Genomic DNA, 18654 nt, shown 5'->3' with positions numbered 1-18654 from the left:
TTATATCATTATATCCATAGTCCAGTCTACACTGATTTCTTGAAGGCTGATCCGTCAGGAGCCACCGACAAGCCAGCAGCTGCAACAATATTTCTTTCTCTTGGGCCTGTTATGTCTCTGGCGTGACCAGCCGTCAGACCAGATTATTTTGGTCCTTTTTTCAAGCTGCTCATATAGTCTTTCACGGTCCTTTCAATGTTGGGCACTTGATAGTTCTGTGCCGCGTACATTCCAGTGATTGTTCCCAGCAGCACTCCCAGGATGGCAGAGGAGCGTAGCTTGGCAACCACATAGCCAGCCAGTAAGCCCTTCAAAAATGGAGATCCAAACACAGAGCCTCCCTAAAGGAGCAAGAAAAAAAAACAAGAATTTTCAGCACACTCCCTGCACATAAAAAGGACAAACTGATAAGGGAATAAAATGTAATGCAATTACAATACAAGTACAGAAAAATATTTATCATGATTTATCATGCTGTCAAAAAACAAACAAACAAACAACACAAAAGAATCAGAAAGAAATTTAAGAGGACACAATTAAACAAATAAAGTCTGTCATCTCACTGGAGATAATTGCATTCTTATTTCAATAATGCAAATAAAAATACAAAATTTGAATGAAGAGCAAATGCTGTGAATGCTTATATACACTTCTGTCTATTTGAGCATTGCATTCATGGACCATTGACATTATCTCTGAAACAATCCATGGTTGATAGAAGAGAGGAAACCACTTCAACAAGAGCTGAACACAATTTCAACCCTTTGGAACTCGGAGCAACATCATTGTTTTTGTGCTGCATTCAGACATCTTTCACACATTTAAACATTTGAGCCCTAAGCAAATCGGTTTGGTTTCTTTAAAAAAAAAAAGTGGAGAGAAAGAGGTAATGAGCAATTTGCCAAAATGGCACAGAAACTGCAATAAATTTCTAGATTTATAAAATTATCTTTAAAAAGCAAGAGCTAGGGAAAACGTTCAAATATTTTCATCACATATTGTAACGTATGTTAAAGAGTAATTTTTTATTTTTTTTTATTTTGTTAAAATAATTTCCTTATTTGTTTCTGTTTTATCCCGCACACCCCCACCCACCTACCAACTTTCTTTGTTTTGTTGTGTATGTGTGTTTTGTTGTTGTTGTTCTAATTTTAAGTATTTGCCTCTATCTCATGTTTTTGAAAGAAATCAAGCTAATTAGCTCCGATTCCAAACTATCAGGATCACCTTTAAAAACTTACCTGAGGAATTCCCACAGAAACTTCGCTCTCTACTCGCCTCTGGATTTCCTCCAGCTGATGTTTGAGCTGCGTCAAATCTTTTAACTGTTTCAGAGGATCCTAAAAAGAAAGTAAGACATCAAATATAAATATTAGAAACGGTGTGCTAATCCTGACGCATGTGAAACCGAAGGTAGCCAGCGTTAATGTGCAATGAAGCCTAAAGATAAATTTACTGAGAAGTTTCCAAGAAGAGCTTCTGTTACAAAAGCTCGTTTTATCGAAGTTAGCTGATTAGCTGATAGCAACATAACTTAACCGGCTCAAGGATCGATTGAGTTCATGAAGAATAAGCGATCGTCGCCCCGGTAACTTCATTTTACAGCCAACCGCTGCTGCTGCTGAGAGGCCCCGTCTTTTGTCCTCTTAAAAAATATCGCTTTCTGTCCTAAAGGGTGAAATTAATACATTTAAATTCAGGACACAACAGCTCGCTCACCTTGTCATCCGCCATCTTTGCTCGGTTGAGTGCTCTTAGTTCGGCTCATAAGCCTGGGACAGTTTTTCGCTTCAGCTCGATTACTTTGGTCTGGGTTATAGTTTTTAAAAGAGTAAAGATGCTCGTGTTGCGCCTCTTTGGGGACTTTGAGAGAGTCAAGATGTGTAACCGCCAAATACTTGTTTTTCTACCGTTGAACCATTGCTGTGTTTATTTTCCGGGATTTTTTCATGTATTTTTTTCCCGTTGAGACACGACGCACACGTTACTTTCACGTGTCTAAAACGTGTTGCGTGATTGGCCCGTACGTGTTTATTCCGGTATCTGATTGGTTTGAGAGCATAGCAACAAACCGCCATGTTTTTTTACAAGTCGACGAGAAACGAAGCTACTTTACAGACATTAATGCATCGCAAAATCCGTGATTTAAGATGAATCATTTGGGAATTTCAGCATCATTTACCATCGGCAAAATGCCTGATTTTGTCGGCGACTCTTAAAGGTTGTTCAGAGCCGTTTGTAGAGCCCTGGGTCATCGTAGGTAAGGCTTCAATAAGAAGGCATTTCATTGGATAACTCACTGACTGAGCAGGCAGTATACGCACACGCCATTAAACCTACTTTTAAAGCAGGGAAGGACCCGTGTTTTTAACATGGTAGCGCTTTATTAGTCTCCCTATGAGCCTTATGCATGACAAGCTCCCATTATATTAGATTAAGATACAGCAGAGCTTTATTCTCTCTCTGCATGAAGAACCAGCCTTTAGTCACTCTGTCCTACTTTCTTTGTCTTTTAATAGACAATGTATCTCTATTTACCCTTTAGAGATATAGCTCCCCACTGAGCTGTCATTAACTCCAGAAATCCAGTGTTGTGATTAAAGTGTAGAGAAGTGAAGCTGCACAATCATGTGTCTGTTTACATGTTTTAAATAGTACAAACGAGGGTGTAAAAGCATGGAATTATGCAAAGCAATGTATATTAAACAAACCCTACTTTAGCTTCAAGTAATACAGTCTGATACAACATCCCTGCTACAAACTCTACATTCATAAAGCTACAAACATGAACAACCAACTAATCTCATTTTTTTCTAGTTGACCCTATACCTTTGGAGATCATGGAGAAAGTTGAGGTGATTGAGGTTTTGAAACTGAATGAGGATGGGGAGAGCTGCTACAGCCAAACGGAGGTGTCCACCCCAAAGAAGAGGAAGAGCAAAGCTCAAGAAGACAATGCTGAGAAACCTAAGAAGCCAAGGTGATGTACATACCCCAAAGGACGTTCACACAGCTGTAACGGTATCATGACACAAATCATGGCCCTGTCATAAAAAGGGCTGGAGTCTCGTCTCTCCCGTTATCATGTACTAATTGAATGAATCTGTCTGTTTTAGGTCTGCCTACCTGCTTTACTACTTTGACGTTCACCAGATTATGCAACAGGAAATCCCTAATCTGCCACAGTCAGAGATCAACAAGAGAATCAGTGAGAGCTGGAGAAGGCTCAGTGTAGCTGAGAAAGGCTACTATCTGGAGAAAGCCAAGTCGGAGAAGGAGGGCACAGACACAGTAAGCTGCATCCTCAACTTTTTTATTTAAGCAAACCAGTGCATCTGAGCATCCCTGGAGCCTTTCATTTCACTGATTAAATTTGCTAATGGAAACAACATCAGAATAAAGGTACAAGGTAGATTTATTAATATTATTTATTATGGGATCTAATAAAGAAACCTATTCTGAAAGTCGGAAAAGTGCTTATTTAGATATCTTGCTGTGTTCAATATATATATACTGCTTATTTTTGATGTTAAAAATGAACTTTTTTTTTCAGAAGAAACTGTGTTATCGTTGGTGCCAAGTAAAAGATAAAACTGACACAACTAATGTTAAACAGTGTCACTGATCACTGACATGATAAAAATGTACAAAATAGGTTATAGGCTATAATAAACTGAACATGCAGGTCAGAAGTAATAACCTCTCGTGATAAATAAGTTCTGATATCTGTTGCCAGGGGCGTGAATATAGACAGTTCAGGCAGGGTGGTCGCAGTGTTGCATCCACAATATGTTTGGCAGAAAACTAGCCCCTATAGTAGTTCACATTGCTAACTTAGAAATATTAACTGTTTTCAGAGAAAAAATCAAAATAAATAGAAAATATTGCCATTTGCCACATATGTCTTTAAGAAGGGAACCCCATCTCCATTGTAGTTTTCATCTTTTTTTAAATTTATTTTAAAGATTAGTCAATAGCAATATATAACAAAATATGTCATAAAATATATGCTTATTCTACATTATAAATAAGCTAAAAAAAACTATTCAATGAAATTTATAGTTCTTTATTTTCTTTAGTAATTTTGCATATTCATGTATGCAGTGATGATTTCTGTTTACTATGTATGTTGGTGTTATCCAGTGTCAAGTCTCTATTTGATCAGATGAGATGATAAGATTATTTGGTGGCTACTTTAGGTTTATAACTTACACAGTAACTAACACACACAGGGGACCCTCATAATAGCCTGCACGAGGCCCATTTTAACTACGTTATGCCACTGCCTGTTACATCAGCACAGCTTGCAGTAGTAAATAAATGATAGTGCCAAGCAGACAACCCAAGCCAAACTTTTCAAAAGGTTTTCCTTTTTTGCTGTTGACCTTCTATATGATTGTCAGAGCACTTGTTGCCAATCTGACTGATTTTACCTGTAATGAATACATTTGGCTCACGTAAGTACAGACAAATTCGGAACAGAGAGACTCATCAGCATCAAGTACCAGAGCAAAGATAACCAGCTTTTGCCTGCTTTGTCTTGACAGCAGCTCATCCACTGGTGTCTAGTATGATGTCAAAGTGAATCCAGGAATAGTCATGAAAAATATTCTCGATTGTGCTTTTCTCTCAGTCGTCTCTGAGCCCCTCTAAAGACCCTCCGGGCTTCCGCAAAATCCTCCCCAGGGCCAGTTACTTTCTCCTGTCTAAAGGCTGCTCTTCAAATCAGCAGCTAGGCGGCTCTCAGCCAGAGGTGAGCGTGCAGACTCTGGACTCTCCAGTGGAGGGAGGCCTGCCCTCCATCTCTGTCACCCAAGAGCCTCAGTTCACACCTCTTGGGTTGGCCGGTGAGGTGGAGCTTTCTGAGCAGTCCATTGTTATTGATGACATTGCTGAGGAAACGGAAGTGGCGTCTAATCCCTCCGCTCTCCGAGGAATCCCACCCTCCTCTTCCTCCTCTGTCTCATGCAAATCCCCGGCCGCCACAGACGTCCCACATGGCTCTGCTGGCCTCACAGCAAATGGGGTCACGCTGAAAGGAAATGAGACAAGATTGGCTGGTTGTGGTTATGGTGGGACAATGGTGCAGCAGATACAGGGAGAAACTACACAGGTTGTTGCCATTATACCCACTCAGGTGAGACTTAAATGTCCTTCTACCAGTAAGCATATCACATTTTTCAAGAAACTTCAGATCTTGACCAATTTAATCATAAAGATGTGGTTAAACTAATGCAGTGAAGTGATCTGTCCTTTACTTCAGAACCTGCTGGAGCCTAAGTCTTTGCCAGGTGTCAGCTCTGTGGGCCCAGTGATGATGGTCTCAGTAGGAGCCAGTGTAGAACAAAGTGCAAGACCTTCCTATAAAATGGTATGCACCCACATTATTCACTTATAAATGTATACATGTCAACGTTGAAATTGGCAAACAGTCTACACACAGAAAAAGTAAATGAGGAATATCATCATTTAGATTTAAGATATTTGGGGGTGGTAATAGCAGTTTAGAGGAATGAACTTCCATGTTTCTCTCTTTTTTGCAGTCTGTGAAGACATACACCCGCAGAGGTCGAGGGAGGTGTCCAAACCCTGGATGCTCATTTGTATATGTCACCCGCCACAAGCCACCAACGTGCCCTGAATGTGGGAGCCACTTGGGTGGAAAATGGATATCTGCTGTAAGTGTCAAGCATAATCTGCACATACAGTTTGGGATCAATCTCATGTGAACATCCAAAGATTCACCCTCCAGTTTTGACTTGCGTATCACGTCAGTAAACTTTGGCTGCATTTATGTAATAGGCAAAGAAGACACAGGAGAGAGAGGCTGCATCCAAGCAATTACCACAGAAAGCTGAAACCAAGATTAAAGAAAGCTGCCAACCCATACCCCCTGCCACACAGGAGGGGAATGCTAATGCTGGTAAAACAAACATCACTGAGAGCAAAAAAGAAGTTCAACGGTCCCTCAAAAAGCAGCGTGCAGTTCCAGATGTAAAGCCACCAGAGGGCAGCAGCACCAGAGAGCAGGAACAAACAAGGTAGCGCCCATGAAGTTTTAACATCAGTTTTTTAAGCATGTTCTGTTTGTTACAAGGGCCCCAGTTGCATGTCGACCATGTGGACTGTGAAAACTGTGCTGTACACCATTTACAGAATGGTGCTTTAATGCTTAAGTGCAGTAAGTATACGTACATAACTTAGGCTAACTGTATGTGTAACTAAAATAGTTGTTTCAGTGTGTCTGCAGGTTCTTAAAAAGTCTTAAAATATCTTAAATGAATTATTCAAATAAATATTAGGCCTTAAAAGTCATTGAATAGTGTTAAATTGGAATGTGTGAGGTCTGAATTGCCACAAATATTTAATCTAAATTCATTTATCCATCTTTTAATTTTTCTCTGTTACAATAGGTCAAGATCTTCTGCATTCACATCGCTGATGTTGCAAATCTTAACACCTGTCACTGAAACCAACTCTGTCTTTTTATTCTATACTTGCACTTGCCTGTTGGCAAAATGTAGATTCATCCAACACACTCTGGTAACCATATTCCTGCATTAAACTTACATACTACACCTCTTTACATGTATCTGCATTGCTTGAATAATCCAAAAATTATTTGTCCAAAAGTTTGTCTTGAATTAGGTTAAAAATTATCTTGAAAGGGTCTAAAAAGTGCCATATTTGCCAGTAGATACCCTATATTTATTTTATTTACTTGAATACCTTTTGTTAATCCAAAAATATGTTTGGACAGGATTATAATGTTACCTTTGTGTGTTGTTACAGCCATTTTCTTTGCAAGTGTTGATCAAAGTGTGTATCTTACTTGATGTATTTTCCTTCTGTCGCTGAGTAGACAGATGAAAGACGGTCTTCAGGGCACGACAGTCCCAGGTCAACACAGAAGCAATGCCACTGTTCAAAAGAGGCCTGTGAGACCCATCCTTCCTGCCTACTACAGCACAGGTGGGATAAAACATGCAGCACTCCGGCAATATTCTGTTGTCAGTGTTAAATTAAAGTGTTACAATATGGATTTGGCTTGTGTTTATGTTCCAGGCCGTGCTGTGTTCCAGATCATAACTGTCCCACCTGAAAAAGGAAAGTGTCAGAGTGCAAACAACAGCAAATCATCCACCGGTACTTTGCATCAATTGATTTTATTTGTATTATACTACGATTAAATGAGAGTTTGTGGTTTGCTTGTGGTTTTATTGTATTTTTTGTCAGTGTTTCTTATCGGCATATACAGATTACCTTTGTTTATACAGAGAGGAAGTGATATGTTTGTATATGGGTTACTGCACTTTCTGAGGTCTCTGCTCTTTGCTGATTTGGTCATTGTCTAACCACAGTGCCTCGAGAGAGTTTCTCAGGTCTCAAACCAAGCACTTTAAAACAGCTCGGCCAGGCGGTCCCGGCAACCAAAGCTAAGCAGGTTAACACAAACACTCCCACACTCACGCTCTAAAAAACACACATACAAATAGAAAAAAGCTAAGATGCCCAATATATGTCCAATATCCTGACATTTTGCATGTCTCTCTGTAGGATTCTTCTGTCTCAGCAGATGGAAACCAGCCTGTGTCTTCACTGGTTGATAGGAGAGTGAATATCGTGTCAGTCGTGCCTTTTAAACAACACACCGTTTCCAGCTTCGTCAGTACACTGCTATTCACATTACAAATTAACATTTTCTTATTACAGTTCACTAAATGTTCCTTTTACTTAGTTTTCTTTTTTCTTCACTTTTTCTTTATTCTTTTAGGATTTGGGTCTGTCTACGGCACGAGGAAGGGGTCGATGTAAGAACCCGTCGTGTGACTACATGTATAAGAACAGGCACAAACCTGCAGTGTGCCCTAAATGTGGCTGTGAGCTGACCCAGAAGAATGCCAAGGGAGCAAAGGTGAAAGCTTACTTCCTCGAGGTTGTCCTCAAGTGTATGATTAGTTTCCAGCTCTATCTTGTACCCTTAGATCCCTGAGCAGCAGTTGCTTCTCAGTATCCATAAATCTCGGCCTAACAACAAGTCTTTGATGTCAGGTCATTAATCATTGCAGTTTTCCTCTTTGTGTAATTTTGACCATCTGTATATCGTTTGTCTTCACAGTTTGTAATTTTTTTATATAAAAATATATTAGTCCCCGTAGTAGTACTAGAGGTCGTAAGAACAGACACCAGGGGGCGATCAAGATTGAAAAGTTACACTTACGGGGCACTCTCATGTTGTCCATCTTTATATACAGTCTATGGTAAGAGCTGTATTTTTACATCAGAATTTCTACATTGCAATGATGCAGGAAATCATTGCTGAAACAAACTCATGAACAAGCCCATAAATCTCAATCCTTTCTCCCCCGATCTTTTTTCTTTGCTGTAGCATTATACCACTTTAATAGAACAGATTATTAGCCACTCACCTCAAAACTCTCTTTTACATCATGTAATGTGGATTTTCTTTTTTCCTCTCTCAGTCGGAGACTCTGCTCGACCCGTACCAGGTCCTGAGTCCTGCTCAGAAGGACATCCAGCGGCAGAATACCCTGCAGTTACTGCAACGTTCTCTGCAGATTCCTGAGAGTGAGACCGAGCTGCAGGAAACACTGACCCTCATCCAGGAGCTCAACAGTCTCCAGATCATCTTGGTTCAACCAGGTGACCAGGAGCACAAGGACAGCGTAGAGACGGAGACGTTGGTAGAATCTGGGTGGCCTCAGTTCTATGAATCGGCAGCTACTCACTGTGGCTTGTGTAACTACCCTCTCTTCAAAGGAGGTCAGAGGTGAGAGGATGAGTTTCTGCATTCTGGCTCTCCTGTTTCTGGCTTTAATATTTCAATACCAGCATGTTATGTTGATGTCCTGTTCCCCAAAGTTTGCTCTTATGTTTGTGTGTGTGTGTGTGCTTGTCCATCATAGTACCGTTGCAGGACAAGTGGACTGCTGGCTGCTCACTGAGACACTGATCCAGACAGCCACTCTTCAGCTCAAGGTGTGTCTCAACATTCAGTGTCTGGCTCTGCACAGCTTCACAGACCTGCATCCAGGTAAACAGCACCACTTACAACTTTACATTCAGGTCATTAAATTCCTGTATAAGACATGAAAAAATGCTTTGAAAGAGTTTAAAATATACATCATCTCAGCCATTATTTAAGCATGTACGTAAAAATCCCAAAATAGGTCTAATGTTGCACAAAATAGGTTAGGTAAATCTCGCTGTGCTGACTGTTGAAATTCCTCTAGTATCACATGATACACAGTGGTGTATGCAGCTAGTGGGTGTTAGGAATATCTAACGAGCGGGTTAAGATAGCAAGAGCTGACAATTTCCTTATCTGCCAATGCACAGGAGTGTGTGTTTATTAATGTGTGGCTTTTGAGAGACGGACACTAACCATGCTAATTGTTGTGCCTGATCATTGCTATATGGGCCTTAAACTTATAAATAGGGTAAAATATGATTGAAAAGTGATTTAAAAATGTTGCGTTTAAAAAAAAATATGGGACCTCTGGACAATGTTCAGTCACTTTGTTTTGTACTGAAGCCTCAGAGATTATCCTTACTCTTGGTTTATGTCCTCCATTGTGTCAGAGGTGACTGCTGAAGTGTTTTTACCAGTGTTTTAACAGAAACTCTGTGTTGCCGCAGCTGTTGTGTTCTATTTGTGGTTACAAGACTACAGCTAGACACCAGTGTTTTACCCATGTTTTTATGGTTACCTCAATGCTTAGTCACAGTGACTAAAGTGCGTATAATCAGCTTGTCCTGAGGAAGATTTACTTTATTTTTGAATAAATGTTTTTTTCATACTTATGTGCATTTGAGTAATACACAGCTGTTTTGTCAGGAAATAAAAAATAAAAAGAACTGTTGTTTTGCTGAGCCGGCCTGTCTTTCCCCCTCTGGGGCTTCCGGTCGTGTTGTTCAGAGATGACTTCTTTTCATACAAGCATCCAAAAACACACAAACACACACACACACACACACACACACACACACACATATTACCCACACATACCCTACTTTATCTAATCTAACTTCTACTCCCGGGCTCTTATCACATCACATACATCATTATAACTGCTTCATGTTCTTATCTGTACATCTGCCTATATGGTTTGTTTTTTTTCCACTGTCTATTTATATATGTCACTCTCTTTTTTTTGATCAGAATAAGAACTTTTCACAATGTGGCAAACACTTATACAATTTATGGCATCATGTATGCACATTTGCATAAAAAGGTGTTTTTAAAAAGGAAAATTTAAAAAAGAATAAAATATAAACATTTAAAACAAATGATTCATAATGAAATTGGCACAGTACCATATTACATTGGTATTTTAATTAATTAATTACAGGAGTTCATCGGTTTTTATATGAACTTTTGCTGTGGAAGATTTTTTAAACTGTGATATATGGCCTGCTGTGCGTTTACTCTGTGAATTAAAATATTGATTATTTTTTTAACAGGGTTGTTCAACATTGGGAACCGACTGCTGGTTAGTATTGACCTGTTACTGAAGATCAGGGCCTGTATCAAACTGGGCCAACCTCCTGCTCATGCAGCCAGGACCATACTAGACAACGTTCCCAGTCATCCTGGTAACACTTTACTCTGCATTCTACTGCATTTTTTGCTCAATGTTACCTTGGATTTTCATTATTTTCAGTCTTCTTCATCTTCTGTCATTTAAATTTGTTTTTTATGACTTTCATTGTGTCCTCCTCTTTTGCATCAGTCCATGCTCTGAGTCCAGAGGAGTTATCGCAAATTCAAGAGTTTCTCCTGAGTGGTTACTGGGCCTTTGAGTGTCTCACAGTGCGAGATTACAATGACATGATCTGCGGCATTTGTGGTGTTGCTCCTAAACTTGAGATTGCACAGCGATACACAAGAAATGTACTGGAGCTGAAGAATGTGGAGGTGAGAGATGAATGCAAGAAAAAAAAGTGTGAAATAAAAGCCCCCAAAAGAATCATGGCAACATAGTCATGGAGAAATTAGCTATAGAGACCAAAAACATGATTTGTACCAGGTTTTTAATGTGTATTTCTGCTGTTAAGTTGGGCATTTTAACATAGAGAGATTGACTCACTTTTTTAGTCAGCCTCAAGTGGTCATTTGGCACTTCTATGTTGGACCCAGAGGTTATTGCCTGGTTTTGCATATATGTTTTTGCATGTATATGCTCCATACTTTCGTGACCTCTCCACAAGCTGACAAACATTTCATGTCCTGCACAGTTTACCTGGCCCGAGTGTTCAGTTTCAGATGAGGTACACATGGATGACTTCTGGCTGACCATGGAGAGTGAGGCTATTGAGCAAGCGACTTTCCCCACTGACATCCCTATCACACGGGTGGATGCTTCTATCATTGCTCCCTTCATTCCCCCGCTCATGAGGAGTCCCTCTGTCATAAACACAGAGAAGGACAAGGTCCTGTCACACACACAGCAGCCCTCAGGTATGTGATTCTTAAAAACTACTGCTGAATATTCTTGTTTTAAAAGTGCGACATCACGAAGTGCACAAAACCTTTGATATTTATATTTTTATTTTTTACAAAAAAAAAGGTTTGCCAGTTTTTTATATACATGGTACAGGGATGATGTTTTTTTTGTAGAATTTAGCATCGCCATAGTTCCCTCTACAAAATTCCAGTGGTATTTTGCTATTAGATTTTGGATTATTGCGGAAATAAATTTGGTGGCAAACAGAATTTATAATTCTTATTTGTTTTATTCAACAAAACAGTAAAAAGAAATCAACACCACTTTGATGAATTTTTCAAAGTGTAATTGCAATTGCCAGAGGGAAAAAGCTGACATGAAGTCATAAATTAACTACACCACGATCCCGTGACTTCAGCGTCACCACCACAACGAGGCTATTAAGCTGCGGTAGCCACTTGTGAGCAACGGCCTTATTTTAGAAAGTTTCAGAATTTGTAAGTGCCATGTTTACTGGTGTAATTTATATCATAGACCAAAACACGAAAGTGTCCGAAGCTTGTTTTAACCACAGATCTTATTTTTTGGCACCTAACAAAAATCCATTAAAAAAACAGCAACAAATTAAAACGTTGTCTTTAGGAGACTTAAAGTGTAAAAAAGCTAACGGCTCTTTATGTTTATGTACAGAAAGAGGTATTTCAATGCAGCACTTTCAGTCCTCTGTCTTCACTTCAAGGAGTATACTGGTATATCCATGTATAGACTCAACTCATATACATGTGTAACACATCTACACTAAAGCACATCTATATTTGCCTGTATACACACACACACACACACACACACACACATACAGCCTACATACCTATTTATACTTCTACTTCAATCTGTCACACTCTATTAAATATATAACTACAGATATTAGAACCGGATAAATTGATTGTATTCATTTATTAGAAATTTCATAGAATCTGTTTTTTTTTTTGGATCCTCAAAATCAAATTTTTCATTTTAAATATTTTCAAAATTATCCTGTACCAATCTTTCAATTTAAGTGGTACAGGATTTAGCCATTTTTGACAGAATGTGTCCCAAAAAGAGAGCCTCCAAGTACAGTGGGGTTTGAGTCTTGAATACTGTGCATAACAATTTGTGAATGGCATTCCTATATAAACTCAGTTTGGGACCATTTAGAGTATACGGGAATGATTTGCCTCCAGTGAGCCACACAGGACCACTAAAAACTGAACATTTCCCCCAAAACCTCCCTAGAAAGCCCCATTCCTGCACCCACTGCTGAATTTCATCCTTCATATGCATTAACACTGTGACAGGAAATTCTCAAGTATATTCTTTTGAAGTGAAAAAAGGGCAATGCGGCTTCATAGAGAGGGAGATGGAAAAAAGTGATTACATTCAGAGGGATTTTATGCTCTGTTTGTTATGGATAGATAATGTTAGTATGATGATGCAGAAAGCATGCAAGGATAGCAGTTTATTGTTACGTGTTTAACATGTTCTTCCATGCAGTACAGAGTTACATTAAGTAATAATTTTTCTAAGGATTTTTTATAAATAACTACATAAGTAATCTCTTAATTGTAGTTGCAATGGCTTGTGTGAGCTTTAAGAACTCATTTTTGAGAGAATGTTTTTTCTTTATCTGTTTTCAGGAGATCCATCAGTTTTGGTGCGCCTCATTCATGATGGTCAGCTGAGACTTGACAAGATTGAAGATCATAGTGAAGACGAGCTGAGAACAATACTGGACTGCTGCGGGGCAAGCCTCAGCCCAGGCTCGACCAAGGTTTGTGTGTGTGTGTGTGTGTGTGTGTGTGTGTGTGTGTGTGTGTGTGTGTGTGAGAGAGAGAGAGAAAGAGAGAGAGAGAGACAGAAACAAATGGGTTTGTTCGCACGTTTTTGAACCAAACTGATCTGGGATCTGGGAAGATTAAATTAACTACAAACTAATTTGATAATCAGTTACTCGGGTTGAGTATTTTTTCCAAGAAAAGAAAAAATTCTCTGAATCCAGCATTTTTATATGTCAATATTTTCTGGTGTCTACAGTTGTCTAAACTTAGTATCCTTGGGTTGTAAATAAAACAAGACACTTGGGTACATCATCTTGACATTTTATAGCCCAAACAGATAAATTTAGAAAATAATTGGAAGATTAATCAACAAGCAAAATAAGCCCTGATGCTCAGTAAAGCCTGGATTTTGCTGTTGGGCCATTTGTCCATGTTTTCCTTCATTTATTTAATCACAAGCTGTTGTTTCCACGGCTGACAGGTTTTTATAATGGCAGCTGTGAAAATGTCCTTCCTGTCAGAAATCTTCTGATGCCTGGAAGTAAACTATTTTACCGTTAAATACTATCTAGAGTATTAGTGTTACTGTTTGAGCAAAAACAGTCATGATGTTCATGCAATGCAGACACAATAAATAGGGGAGTTCCTAGAGCTATGAGAAAGTTTCTCCGGTCAGAAAATGCCTAATGACTGGAAGTAAGCATGTTGACCGTAAAATACCAGCAAGAGTGTTACTGTCTGAAGAGCTATTCTTATCATGTGATGAGTTTGTGGCCTAAAGAACAGGAAATCCCCTCCTCTCCTCCTCTTCATGTAAGACTTTACTGTCTTGCTATTTTAGCAAGTCATTTTGCTTTCTATAAAATGAGGCAGAATTTATTTGAAAGATGGTTTTCTTATTTATTGCTCTGTGTTCACGTTCACCTTATATCTACTTATTCTGGTGTGCCTGTATTTGTAGGGGAAGATAGATTAAATAAAAGCCTCTGTTCTGTGTCCGTCTGTGTTAGAATGAGCTGCTGACCTCCCTGATCTCCTTGTACACGCTTGTTCACGGCGGTCTTTCAACGGCTCCACAGCCCCCTCCACATCTCACTGCTGGAAAACTCTCCAAGGTCTGCCCCCACAAGGTAAAAACCACAGCCAAAACAATCATATATGACGAACACATGTATGATAGATGAGCACTGTAAAAATGTATACTCAAATGTCCCTTTTGTATTTAAGACTTTGGAAAGGCTTTTCCATTTCTGTCTTTGTGCCTACAGGTGGTGTGTGGCTCTAAGTACCTAGTGAGAGGAGAGACGGCTCGGGACCACGTAGACCTGCTGCTCTCCTCCCGCTACTGGCCCCCAGTCTATGTTAGTGACTGTGCATGTGAGGTGGCACTCTGTGCTGACATGCAGTACCCAGAAATGGCAAGCCAAATGTGGGGCAGGAACCAAGGCTGCTTCTCTGACCCTTTCGAAAAGCCAGAGGTGAGTGATGTGATGTGTTAGATAAAATTCGAAACTAAAATAGTCAAGGCTGGATTTGTTTGTTTTTTTTATTGTAGAAATTATACAAATGTTCTTCAGGGATGTTCCTAAAGACTAAATTCCCTGACATTCACACAGAAGTAAATTTAGATTAGTCAACTACCCTAACAGAAAAAAAAAAAAAACAGAAAACAGTCAGAATGTAGCACAATTTAGTCTAGAACGAAAAACATACAAAAACATAATGCATATATTATAAGAGTCATTTGAAAATGTTGATTGTATTTTTCAATAAGCACAAAAACTGCTCAGGAATAACTTAAAGAACACGAGAAGGAGCTCAAAGCATCTACCTGGCCGAGTGTCTGTGGAATGTACCGACTCATTTCATTAATATATTTGCCGTAACCTCTTATCCTGTTAGTTGTTATGGAGGTCTGGAACCTATCCCAGCTGTCATTGGGCAAGAGGCAGGGCCAACCCTCCACTGGTCGCTAGACTATCACAGAGCTGACACATAGAGAGGGCACCAATCACGCTCACACGGCCTAAGCTGCATGTTTTTTGGACTGTGGGAGGAAGCCGGATAAGCCACGCTGAAACAGGGACAACATGCAAACTCGGAAGGGCCCCACAGTCGGCCAGCGGGTTTGAGTCAAGAGCCCTTGCACTGGCTGCCCGTTGTAGCAAGATGATCAGTGTTATCACTTTACCCACCAGTTGTTTTAATGTTTTATGTATTTGAGTGAAGGTACACTTCAAAATAGACAATTTTGAATATTCTGCATTTCTCAGATGATTCTAAAGTAAAAATTAGCCCTGAATTTTCTGTATTTACAAACAGTTAAACATTGTAGTTGTCATTTAAGAGTTAGATCTGTCAATTCAGCTTTAGTAAAACAAGATTATTAGCCTTTTGTAGACAGTATTGTAGATCTATTTTAAACCAAAGATTGAGCCTGTAATACAACTACTTATATCAAGAATACATACGTGGCAGTCTCAGACAATCTCTCCCCTTTCCTTTTAGTTTGTGTCATGTGCTGAGCTACAAGACCAGCTGTACAGCGCTGACTTGTCGTTGGTAGCAGAGAATCAGCAGGTCCACCCCATCACCAAATCATCTTGTTGCTGGCTCGTTCATCCTCCTGGAGCTGCTCAGGAACCTTCAGCTCTTCCATCGGAGCATTACTCCATGGCCCTCTGCAGAGATCTGGAGCCCTACGTTAGCCTGGTGGCTGAGCTGGAGAAAGAGAAGGAAGAGGAGGACGACGAGGGGGCAGAGAAGAAAGAGCAGATGGACAAAGCTGAGAATGACTCTACAGAGAACTCACTTGATGCGGACTGTTACGCGGTAAGCCATACACGGCGGCAACCGGTGGTTTTCAACAACACAGCTTATTACTACCTTTACAACCGTTTGGTCGATTTTCTCACCAGCAGAGACATTGTAAGTCAGCAGATAAACGAAGTGGTGAAGGCCTGTCAACCTGGGGAGGTAGTGATCAGGGATGCTCTGTACCGACTGGGAGTGGCACAGATCAACACAGACAAAGAGGATGAGGAAGGCAGGGTGCAGGGACAGACACAAGAGGGAGGGACAGAGACATATGAGGTTGTGCTTCCTGAATAGAAATGTTCAAGATATACTGTACAGTCAGCATGCAGACAGAGGGATGGACTGAATGTAAAGATTGCTGCATGTAAAGACCTGAGTGCAAATAATAGGAGAAACAGAAGGGAGACGTAAGTGCGACCAGAAGGATCCACGAATTTGGAAGTAACACTGTGCTAATCACAATTTAGTGCTGGAGAGTACTTTACTGTTAGATGAGTGTGTACAACAGCGCATTTAATCAGCCATACATAGTTATACTGATGTTAGGAAATAGACTGAATAGAGATAAAGTGGGTTGAATTATGCCGAAGCTGACCTTATTATTGGTGATGAGAAGAATAATCAGCAGTGTTAACTCTGAATGTAATTAAAAAATTTTTTTAAAAATAAATAAATAAAAATGACTGGTTATGCGGTCATATTCGAAAACATCTCTATCTAAATTTAATAGTAAGTTTAGAGTAAGTAGAAAACACGTTGATGAATTCTGAAAATCAAGTGTATTGTTTCAAACGACTAAAGGAATGTAACAGTTTTTTTGTGTGAGATGCCCAGAGGTGAGAGTGTGTGTGTAGGTGAGCCTTCCTGTGACTGAATGAATGTATAGAGGATTTTAATAAGTCGGTTAATTCAAGCCTAAATGTATATATTTAAACATGAATAGTGTGTTGTATTTATTCCCCTTCATGTTAAGAGAAATTTCTGCTTTACATTTTACATTGTTACCTCCCCCCCGCCACGTGTTGCCTTTTAGACTGATGTTTGCTTTTGAAAAGTGATGATAATTATACTGAACCATGATATCGTAATGGAACGTGTGGCCTTCACTTTATTTTGGATTTCTATTTTCTTCTCATTAGAGATCCATTTAAAGACACTTACAGTCAGTTGTCTTAATTCCTGTGAACCAAATGGCGAATTAACTCTTTAAAAACGAACTCTGTAGACCTGCCTGCATGAAGTGCTGTAGGGATATTACTTTGTGTCTCCAGTGCTTTGATTAGCAATCAGAACAAGACTGTCATAAAGCATGTAGGGTTTGTCCAAGTGGTTGAAATTTGTTCATATGCTAACACTCTAAGTTTTCAGTATGGGAAACCTAATGATCTCAACACTTCGCAGCAGCCAAGTATAATGTAGATAAAGAAATATTGTAATACTTAAAGAGTCCTGTGAACTGCATATGTAACAAATAAATATAAATAAATTGATCAGTGTAGAGCTGACCAACTTTATTGTGGCAAAATGGTCAAACTTAAAAAAAAAACAAAAAACAAAAGCAAAGATAAAATCTGTGTTAATTAGTTAAAGGTCCAGTGTGTGGCATCTAGTGGCCTCTAGTGGTGAGGATGCAGAACTGAAACTTTCACCCATGTGCCAAGCGTAGAGAACTACGGTGGCAGACACAAAAAATCAAATGGCCCTATGTAGATCCAGTGTTTGGTTTGTCTGTTCTACATCTACATCAGAAACAACATGGTGGATTCCGTGGAATGAAAACATAATTACGAATATCATACACCGGACCTTTAATAGAAACTAATAAATAGAGCAGTATTAATGCACTTGTGTTGTAACATTAAAAGAACATCGGGGAGCAATATTTCTGAAATTGTAAGTGGAAAAACACATGTTTTCTATTCACGGCATAAAGGAAGTGTTTCAACCTTTGCGCAACCAAAATAGGAAAAGAATAGCATTTCTTTTTCCCCGGTAGCTATTGGTAACTAACCCCACTTACCAAAGAGTGTCAGTGTAAGATATTTGCAGTTACTATCCTCAGTAGCGGAAATGTTTGACAGAGGAAATACTGAACTGGAAAAAACATTGCAGTGTGTCCTGTGTTGTTGGAAGTCCCTAGGCTCTGAGGAAAATTCAGACATATAAGATTGTCTTTGTGACTGCTGTGGAAACTAATACCACTTGTAAATGCTTTTGGGGTGGTTGGGGGGAGGGTAGAAGCTGTCTGTTTCTGTTTTACAGTGAAGATGCTTGTTTTAAGTAGGCTTTGAGTACAAATACTCTTCTATAACGTGTAAGAGATAGCGGACAAAGACACAACCTAATGTAGGCCACTACAGAAATAACTACTGTAAGGTTCCACATCAAAACCGCCAAAACCACCAGAATTACACTCATTTTCATAACAGTCATGTGGCTGAAAAAGAGGCCTTAAATGTCATCAATTTCATGGTTATCATGAGTGAGTGAAAAGGCTCCAAATTATGTAAAGAGTAAAACAGATTTTATATAGCTGGAGCTTTTAGCTTGGA

General features: G+C 39.4%; 2 protein-coding genes across 3 annotated transcripts; one reads left to right on the top strand and one right to left on the bottom strand.

Annotated features, from left to right (window-relative positions):
* Nucleotides 1–143: 143 nt before the first annotated feature.
* Nucleotides 144–1878, bottom strand: LOC121947945 (SLC35A4 upstream open reading frame protein). The gene is made up of 3 exons (XM_042493148.2): nucleotides 1720–1878; nucleotides 1242–1340; nucleotides 144–341 (listed from the first exon to the last, which is right to left on the bottom strand). The coding sequence occupies exons 1-3, from the start codon at nucleotides 1732–1734 to the stop codon at nucleotides 144–146; spliced, it is 312 nt and encodes a 103-aa protein (XP_042349082.2). The 5' UTR covers nucleotides 1735–1878.
* A 226-nt stretch (nucleotides 1879–2104) lies between these two features.
* On the top strand, nucleotides 2105–17600 carry hmgxb3 (HMG box domain containing 3). Of its 2 annotated transcripts, none has more exons than XM_042493796.2 (21): nucleotides 2105–2260; nucleotides 2818–2980; nucleotides 3117–3291; nucleotides 4634–5137; nucleotides 5264–5371; nucleotides 5544–5678; nucleotides 5803–6041; nucleotides 6863–6972; nucleotides 7066–7146; nucleotides 7362–7444; nucleotides 7558–7665; nucleotides 7775–7915; nucleotides 8484–8791; nucleotides 8928–9055; nucleotides 10486–10617; nucleotides 10755–10939; nucleotides 11260–11482; nucleotides 13145–13278; nucleotides 14296–14415; nucleotides 14554–14763; nucleotides 15794–17600. In XM_042493796.2, exons 2-21 carry the CDS (start codon nucleotides 2841–2843, stop codon nucleotides 16394–16396), a joined length of 3867 nt encoding a protein of 1288 aa, XP_042349730.2. In that variant the 5' UTR covers nucleotides 2105–2260; nucleotides 2818–2840; the 3' UTR covers nucleotides 16397–17600. The 2 variants fall into 2 exon arrangements, with proteins under 2 accessions (XP_042349730.2, XP_087937277.1); XM_088081151.1 differs by lacking the exon at nucleotides 2105–2260 and adding an exon at nucleotides 2334–2375.
* The last annotated feature ends 1054 nt before the right edge of the window (nucleotides 17601–18654 follow it).

Source organism: Plectropomus leopardus, chromosome 8, assembly GCF_026936395.1.
Source record: "Plectropomus leopardus strain MGB_pleo_1.0 chromosome 8, ASM2693639v1, whole genome shotgun sequence".
In the NCBI taxonomy this organism is placed as follows: domain Eukaryota; kingdom Metazoa; phylum Chordata; class Actinopteri; order Perciformes; family Serranidae; genus Plectropomus; species Plectropomus leopardus.
This window is presented reverse-complemented; position numbering and strand designations above follow the sequence as displayed.